At 66.9% G+C, this 8,255-nt stretch overlaps 1 protein-coding gene across 3 annotated transcripts in view; it reads right to left on the bottom strand.

The window, feature by feature from the left end:
- The window catches only part of RASAL1 (RAS protein activator like 1), an 8,217-nt gene extending 524 nt beyond the window's left edge, over nucleotides 1-7,693 (bottom strand). Inside the window, exons 1-20 of one of the 3 annotated variants that reach the window (XM_015643730.2) lie at nucleotides 7,524-7,693; nucleotides 6,277-6,333; nucleotides 6,076-6,189; nucleotides 5,932-5,993; nucleotides 5,720-5,849; nucleotides 4,868-4,949; nucleotides 4,617-4,754; nucleotides 4,325-4,413; nucleotides 4,113-4,230; nucleotides 3,878-4,031; nucleotides 3,631-3,695; nucleotides 3,442-3,554; nucleotides 3,091-3,283; nucleotides 2,853-2,990; nucleotides 1,972-2,116; nucleotides 1,688-1,863; nucleotides 1,376-1,513; nucleotides 792-927; nucleotides 611-710; nucleotides 129-193 (exon numbers count right to left, since the gene is read on the bottom strand). In XM_015643730.2, coding sequence (XP_015499216.1) covers nucleotides 129-193; nucleotides 611-710; nucleotides 792-927; nucleotides 1,376-1,513; nucleotides 1,688-1,863; nucleotides 1,972-2,116; nucleotides 2,853-2,990; nucleotides 3,091-3,283; nucleotides 3,442-3,554; nucleotides 3,631-3,695; nucleotides 3,878-4,031; nucleotides 4,113-4,230; nucleotides 4,325-4,413; nucleotides 4,617-4,754; nucleotides 4,868-4,949; nucleotides 5,720-5,849; nucleotides 5,932-5,993; nucleotides 6,076-6,189; nucleotides 6,277-6,333; nucleotides 7,524-7,588 — 2,278 coding nt within the window. In that variant the 5' untranslated portion in view covers nucleotides 7,589-7,693. Of the gene's footprint in view, nucleotides 1-128; nucleotides 711-791; nucleotides 1,514-1,687; nucleotides 1,864-1,971; nucleotides 2,117-2,852; nucleotides 2,991-3,090; nucleotides 3,284-3,441; nucleotides 3,555-3,630; nucleotides 3,696-3,877; nucleotides 4,032-4,112; nucleotides 4,231-4,324; nucleotides 4,414-4,616; nucleotides 4,755-4,867; nucleotides 4,950-5,719; nucleotides 5,850-5,931; nucleotides 5,994-6,075; nucleotides 6,190-6,276; nucleotides 6,334-7,523 lie in introns of those variants that run through there. The other 2 variants (XM_015643729.1, XM_033518245.1) reach the window with 2 other exon arrangements.
- Nucleotides 7,694-8,255: the final 562 nt, after the last annotated feature.

Genomic DNA, 8,255 nt, shown 5'->3' with positions numbered 1-8,255 from the left:
CCGTGTCCCCGTGTCCCCGTGTCCCCGTGTCCCCGTGTGGATGTGCTGTCCCCTCGTGGAGGGAGCCAGTGCAGTGCTCCGTGGTGCCCGCCCCCACCCCATGACCCCCCCAGTGTCCCATCCCGTACCTGCCTGGCCCGGGCAGGGGGGTCCGCCCACCGCGCTGCCCTCGGGACCCCCGGCCAGCGCTGCCCTGCGCGACAGGGACCCTCAGGACACTCCCCCCCTGCCCTGCAGCACCCAAGGGACCCCCAGCTCCCACCGTCCTGGGGGACAGGGACACTCCCACGCCGCCCACCAGCACCTAAATGTCCCCCGGAGCCTGTGCCACCCTCTGGACCCCTGGTCCCCCTCACCGTGCAGGACAGGGACCCTCAGCGGGCTCTCACCATGCCTGTCAGCACCCAAAGGACCCCGTGACCCCCAGCTCCCACTGTCCTTGGGGACAAGGACCCTCAACACGCTGCCACCCTGCCCACCGCCACCTAAAGACCCCTCAGGACCCGCACGTGGGCACCACCAGCCACTGGGACAGTGGGACAGGGACCCTCAGCAGCTTCCCACGCTGCCCAGCGGCACCCAAAAGCCCCCCGGGACCCCCCGGGCTCACCGCAGGTGACCGTAGAGGCTCTGTGCTGCCACCGCGGCATCCCCGAGGTCGCTCCACTCTGCCAGCACCACCGTGCCGTGGGTGCGGCTGCACCCGGGCGCTGCCAACGACAGCGGTGGCGACACGGGGACACCGACACCGCCCTCCCGGCCACCCCGACCCGGGGGACCCCCGCTCCTACCGGCACGGGTGGGCTGCAGGCAGCAGGTCCAGCGGCCGGCGCGGAATGTGCCGGGGTGGCAAGTGGGCAGCATGTCCCTGTTGGCGCTGGTGGCCTGGCGCAGCGCCCACAGCCACTGCCACAGCTCCGGGGAGCTCTGCAGGGACAGCAGGGACCGGGACACCCCGGGCTGGGCACTGCCAGTGCCGGGGAGGAGGAGGAGGGAGCAGGAAGGGATGGGCACCAAGGCTGGGGGACAGGAGTGACAGTTTGGTGGCACAGCTGCCCGGTAGGAAGTGAGGGGAGATGGTGCTGCAGGAGCCGGGGTACACCAGGGTCCCTGGTGTGAACAGGGCTGGTACCCCAGTGACCCCAGTACAGCCAGGGTAGAACACCCCAGCTTCCCCAGTATACCCAGTTAGCTCCTCGACCTCAGCACTCCCAGCGCTCCCAGTACAGCAGGTGCCTGGTACAGCTGGATTTGGGATCATTCCCATTGTCCCCTGGGGGTGCCCCTGGCTGGCTGCTGGGGATGGGGGCCCCAGGGCATTGTGGTGGGGGGTTCCTGGGCTTTTTGGGGTGCTGGGCAGGGTGGGGTCACCCACCTTGCACTGGAGGTAGGTGGTGTGGAGCTGCCCGGTGTCATCCTGTGCCACCACCTGCAGGACGTGGGGGTGCTGGAAGGTGCCCTTGTCCACCTGCTCCACTGCCCGAATCTGCTCCACTGGGATGGAGCAGAGCTCCTGGGGACCCCCAAACACCCCAAAATGTGTGCACTCACATCCATATCCCCCACTCACTCCACTGGGGTGGAACAGTGCACTTGGATACCCCCAAACACCCCAAAAGATGTGCCCACGTCCTTCCCCCCACCTCTGGGCACCCAGCACAGGGTGGGGGTCCAGGGCAGCACCCACCTGCCCCTGGGGGACCTTGGCATAGGCCAGGGCCTGGCTGCTGAGCCTGAAGTGCCTCTTCTTGAAGGCGAAGCGGGGCAGCAGTGTCACCCCCCGCTCTGGGCAGGTGTGCAGGGGACCCTCCTTGATGGTGGCCGAGGGCTGGGGATGTCCCTGTGGCACTGGCACCTCGCCCACTGTGGCCATGGCAGGGAGGCAGCGGTGTCACCCCAAATGCCACCAACTCCCACAGCCACTGACGTGGCACCAGCAATGTCCCCTCCCTGCCCACTGTCCCTGCTCACCCTCGGGGCTCTCCACGGTGACCAGGGCATCCAGGAAGGCCCGGACACGGGTGACACTGGGCAGGAGGACGGAGTTCAGCGGCGCCATCCAGGGCTCCTTGCCCTGCCCCAGCTGCAGCCCCAGGTTCCCGATGGTCTGCAGCGCCTGTCCCACGCAGGGAAGGGGTCAGGCTGCTGTGTGACCCCCTGGACCCCCCCTGGCTGCTCCCCTGGACCCCGAGGGCTCAGGGGTTGGGGATGGGAAAAGTGGAGCAGCTGGAGGGGTGATGGGAGCCAAATTCTGCCCCTGTGCTGTGCCCAGCTTGTGGTGGCATGTCCTGGGGACAGGCAGGACTGGTCTCAAGTGGCGCAGGAAGGAGCCAGCCTATGGTGTGTGGCAGAGGGGCAGGAATGGCTCTGCCCTCCTTGGGGTCCCCATCGTTCTGTCCCTCCCCAGGGTCTCCTGCCTTTCTGGCCTCCCCATCCCTTGTGGGCTCCCATCTCTCCACATCCCTCACAGAGGTCTCTGTCCTTTCTGGGGTTTCTCTCTGAAGTCCCAAACCCTCCCTGGGCAGTCCCTAACCCTCCCCACAACCCTTGTATCTCCCAGTGGTCCCCATCCCTCTGCAGGTCCCTCACCCACCCCAAGGGTCCTCATTCATCCCCAAGGACCCCATCCCTCTCCAAGGGTTCCTGTCCCTCACTGGAGTCTCCATCCCTCCTCAAGACCCCTGTCCATCCCCAAGGATCCCCATCCCTCCCTAAGGATCCCCATCCCTCCCCACAAATCCCATCCCTCCCCAGGATTCCCACCCTCCCTAAGGATTCCCCATCCCTCCCCGATGTCCCCTCCCTTCCCAAGGGTGCCCACTCCTCCCTGGTGTCCCCATCCTTTCCCCCACCTTGGCGAGCAGCAGGAGCGTGCGGCCGGTGCAGGGCTCCGCGTGCTGCTCCCGGAGCCCGAAGAGCTTCGGGGTGAGGACGGCGGGAGCGAAGAAGCGAAGGAAGAGAAACCCACTGATGGAGAAGTACCGGACCTCCTGGGTGGGGAACAGGGACAGGGATGGGGACAGGGACAGCCCAGAGCTTGGGGTGGTGGTCCTGGCGTTGTGCAGACCCCCAGCCCCACCGTGGCCCCACCTCGTGCTGTGCCGAGGGGAATCGCTCCTCTGCCCGCCTGCGCAGCTGCTTGAAGACCACCCTCATGGGGAGGGGACACTCGTCCACCGAGCCCACAATGGCATCGATGATGTCTCCCAGGTAGCCCTTCAGCAGCTCCAGGCTGCTCTCCCGCACCTGCGCCTCCGACAGGGACCCCTTGAAGGAGATCCTCCTGTGGGGACACCACCAGGTCAGGGACACCAGGAACGGGGACCCTGAGCTGGCCAACAGTGACCATGGGCTCAGCAGCAATAGGTGGTCCCTTCCTGCAGGGGACACAGGGACATGGCAGGTGCCTTGTGCCCCTCCCAGACATGACCCTGTGCCCACCTGCCCCGGCTCAGCTCCATCTTGCCGGGGTCCAGCTCCACGTATTTCTTCTCCTCAAAGACGCGGTTCACCACTGGCTTCAGGACCCCGTGCAGGTAGGGCAGCCCCACCACCTGCAAGGGATGGGAAGGCACTGTCCTTGTCCCCAGGTGCCCTGCTGGGACATCATGGAAGTGTCCCCATGCTCACCTTCATGAAGTGCTCCATGGATTTGGAGGCCAGCGAGTTGGAGCGGAAGAGGGTGTTGGGATCAGCTGGAAGAGCACAGAGGCTGTGGCAAGGCAGGCACAGGGTGACGTCCCATCTGTCCCTGGTGTGCCCAACCTCAGGGACACGTGGCACCTTTCCTGCCTCCTCCTTGGTGTCTCACTCTTTCTCCCTGGAGATCTGGGAGGACCCTGGCTTGGGGTTTCTCGGGGTGGCCCTGGGCACTTACTGGTCCTGGCCAGCTCGCGGGTGGTGAGGAAGTCCAGGAGGGGCACAGCCAAGCCCTGGCCCAAGAAGATCTTCACCAACTTGGTGGCCACGTCCTGCCGGCTCTCCCCTGAGGTCACCTCCTCCAGGACAGCCAAGGCCGTGCCCTCGGGGGACTGTGGGGAGGGCAGGGTGGGCACAGCGAGGCCTCCACACTGCGAGGTCACCCCAAAGCTCCCCACAGCCCCAGCACCCACCTGGGCCGGGCAGAGGATGGGCTCAGTGAGGAGCTGGATGAGGGGCTGGTAGTGGTGGGAGGGCAGGACCGTGTCCTCCAGCAGCCTCACTGCCAGCCTCAGGGCACCCAGATGTCCCCTGCAATGACACGGGGGACTCACACGGGTCCCTCCATGGGGGACACCTCGTTCTGCTTTGGTCACAACCACCTGTCCCCTCTGCCTGCACTCACCCACGGTCCTTGGTGGTGCTGGGGAAGGGCAGGAGCTGGAACCAGCCCCTGGTGGGGCCCGGGCAGAGGGTGTCCAAGCAGAACTCCACCTGGGGGACAGAGGCAGGTCTGGATGGGGGGAGGACGTGCCAGTCCCCTGTGCTGCACCTCCCCTGGGGACAGCCCAGGACACGCAGGGTGGCACTGCCCCATCCCGGTGGGTGCTAACCTGTGGTCACCCAGACCCCACACAGGGGGGTGCAGAGGTGCTCCCAGGACCCTGCCCCATTCCGGCGTGCCCCGAGGTCCTCACCCGGCCCAGGAAGTCATTCTTGCCCACGATGTCCCAGTCCCAAACCTCCACGCTCAGCGCAGCCTCTCCCAGCTCCCCTTCCGGCAGCTCGAACTCCAGCACCTCATCCCAGTGCGGGAAGCGGCTTCTCTTAACCACCTGCTGGACAGAGGGACTGCTGAGCGAGAGGACGAGGGGGTGCCTGAGGGTCCCTAAGCCTCCTGGCTCGGCAGGGGACCGGCTGCCACAGCCAGCAGCCAGCCCTGACTCACGGCTGTCTCCAACGTGTGCCCGCAGCACGACACCCGGCCAAAGGGGTCCGAGGTGCCCGAGGGGTCACGGGGGGCCAGGTCCCTGTGAGGACATGGGGGTCAGCGGGGGCACAGCGGGTTTGTCCCCTCCATCGTGGTCCCTGGAGCCCAACGTCCCCGCGTTGTCCCAGCTCGCCCGGGCATGTGGGGCAGATGCTGGGGAGATCGTGTCCCCACTTCCAGGGGAGCTCTTCCTCCTCCAGTCCCTAGTGAGGGGTGCTGCCGTCCTCCTGGCTGTCCCCATGGCCACCCTGTCCCCATGGCCATCCTGTTGCCTTGGTAGCCGCTTTGGTTGCCATGGCAGCGGGATGCTGCCTCTGCCGGCTGCTCCATCTGTCAGCTGTGCGTGTCTGTGTGTGTGCCACCGTGTGTGTGTGTCACCGTGTGTGTCACTGCGTGTGTGCCCCCGTGCACGCTCACACGCGTGCACACACTTGTACACACACCTACACCCCCACACCCAGACGGGCAGCCCGGGACGTGCCTCAGTTTCCCCAAGTTTTGAAACCAAAGGGCAAAAAATATGGTGTGAGAGTCAACCACTCTACTGCGGACCAACCCTGGTACTCCATGGGGCTCCTGTGTCCCTGTCCCCAAGCAGGGATGGCAGCACGTTCCCCACTGAGCCCCCATGGCATCATCACACGTGGGCTGGCACCACAGATGTCCCCAACCTGGCGCAGCGAGGATCCTTCCGAATGTGGAAAATAAAACACAAACCCCACCACTGTCCCCATCCCCTCCTCTCCTCCCTCCCACCAAAACGAAGACCCCGTGGTGGTCGCAGCCCCCCGGCGCTGCCAGCCCCCCAACCTGGCCTGGATGAGGTGGCAGCGCAGCACCCGTGGGTGGCCCTGCTCGGGGACTCGCAGCTCCAGGTGGATCTCACCCTGCACCTCCTGGTCAGGGTTCACCGGTGCCAGGCTGAGCCAGCTGTCAATGCCTGCCAAGGGGGACAGCGTGGGCACCCCGTGGTGCCAGCATGGGTCCCGCTGTCCCCACACCCTGCCGTGCCCCCCACTCACCCCGCGGCTCGGCCGAGATCTGCTGGTGGCTGAGCGAGACCTTGCCAATGACATCGTCCTGCCTGTGGGGGAACAGACACAGCAGGACACTGCTGGGGACCTGCCACCCCTCGGGGGTGTCCCCTGCCCGTGTCGTCCCCCTACCCGATGGTGTCTTCGTCCAGCACGTAGATGGTGAGGCTGTGGAATCCCCGGGGCAGAAGCAGCGTGATTTCCTCACCCCAAAAAGGGTTCAGGCTCTTCCACACCGTGGCTGTCCTGCCGGGATGGCAGAGGTGGCTGCGAGCCAAGGCAGATCCCCCACTCCTGTGTGTCCCCTCCCAGCATGGGACGGTGTCCCCTTACCTGGCCACCACCTCGTTGTCCACTTTGACCACGCAGTAGGGATCGCTGGAGCCGGACCTGGGCAGGGGATGGCGGTGCCCAGGGTCAGCCCCCACTCGGGGATCCCCCATCCTGGGGGGCCTCAAACCCCAGCACCAGCCCCGGGGCTGAGGTGAGTTGCCCGGTCTCAGCCTGGCCCTGCAGCTGACACCGCAATGGGGACATTTCCCGGCCCTCCTTGAGCCGAGGGATCTGCGGTGGGTCACCCCGAGCCATTGCCGCTGTCCCTGTGTCACCCACCCGCGGGTACCGCTGTCTGTCCAGCAGCCCGAGCCTCTGTGACAGCCCACGCTGCCGGGTGCCACCGGTCTGGCCCTTTCCACCGGGAGCACAGGGCAGAGGGATGAGGGGTGGATCCAGGGATCATCCACCCGGCCCCCCCTTTCTGCTGGTTTATGGCAGCTGGAGCAGCACCGCGGGGCGCTGGCCCTGGGGTGCTGCTGGAGCCCCAAATCCCCAGGAGGTGCTTCCACAAGGATTTGGGACCCCGAGATGGATGAGGGAGGTGACCTCAGCCTCTATCCCTACCACGGGACGGGAAGCGGGAGCGGCTCACCCCGACCCTCCCTGCAGTCCCACGACAGCCCCAAGCTGGGTTTGGGGGCGCTGGGAGGAACCCTATAATTGTGCAGATCGCCCGCTGTGCCCAGACCCCCTCAGTGGGACACCCAGCGCGGCACCGCGACACCTCCGGGGGCAGAAACTGAGGCAGGGACACGGCACCGATCCCGGCTGCCCGGCCCTGGGAGCGGCCGGCGGTGCCAGGTTGGCACATCCGGAGGTAGCCGGGACTGCCAGCTCCTCGGAGCAGGAGAGGGCGGGGGTCTCCCTGCACCCCCCGCTCACCCCAGCACCCCCCAAAGGGTGCAGCTGCCCAGCAGGGGTCGGGGTGCAGGGGCTGTGCTCCCCCAGTGTCACCCCCAGGTTTGGGGACATCCCCTGTGCCCACCCTGCTGGGAGGCACGAAAGAGGTGCTGAAGGGGTTGGGGGGCTCTTACACCCCTGGGGGATTGGGGGGGGGGGGGCTGTCAGTCCCTGCACACCCCAGACCCCCACTTTGGGGGTAATGGGTGCAAGCAGAGACCCCCAAAACTGTACGGAGAGAGGAACACCCAGGGAGGGCAGAGCAGCCAGCACCCCCTCCTCACCACACCTCCCAGGATGGGTCTGGGGGAAACAGGGGGGTCTGAGCCCCCCGAGCCACTCACACGTCCTTGGCGGGCAGGTCCTTCCCCTCCAGCACCCGGCAGCGCAGCGAGGTGGTTTTGGCCATGCCGGCGACCTTCAAACTTCGGGGTGGGCACCTGGGGGGCTGCGATGGGTGCCCGGGGGTGTCCTGAGCCCCCGCAAAGCGCCGGCGGGGCTGCCAGCACCGGTCTCCTCCTCCTCCTCCTCCTCCTCCGCCGCTTCTCCCCGTCGCTTCTTCCTCTTTCCTCTTCTCGGTTGTTTTTGTCGCCGCTCCGCTCCCACCTGAGCCCGAGCCGCGGGCGAGCGCGGCTGGGGTGGCACCGTGCCCACCGAGGGGGTCCCATCACGGGGACCACAGAGCAAAGCCACCCTCCGTCCTAGAGGCGGGGAAACTGAGGCACGGGGCATGGCAGAGCGGTGGTACCTGTGGTGGGGGGGGCGTCTGTCGTGTCAGAGCTAAGGGGCACAAGGGGTGGGTGTCCCCCGGGGCTGGGGGCTCGGGCTGGACCCCAAAGTGGAGGGGAATTGGTGAACGCTGGAATTCAGGGGAGGGAGGAGGTGCACGGGACCCCCAAGGGACCTGCGGGTGACCCCAGAGGGGACGCGCTGAGCCCAACTGGGGGGACTCCAGCAGGTCTTGGGGGGGGTCTTTGGGTGCAGCACCCCAACCCCACCGCTCCCTGCAGCCCGGCCTCGCTGCACCAGGGACCCCGAGCCAGAGAGGATGGGGGGCACTGGGGGGAGAGGGGGGA

Source organism: Parus major, chromosome 15 (assembly GCF_001522545.3).
Source record: "Parus major isolate Abel chromosome 15, Parus_major1.1, whole genome shotgun sequence".
In the NCBI taxonomy this organism is placed as follows: Eukaryota; Metazoa; Chordata; class Aves; order Passeriformes; family Paridae; genus Parus; species Parus major.
Note: the sequence above shows the minus strand (reverse complement) of the source record. Positions and strands in the feature narration are given on the sequence as shown.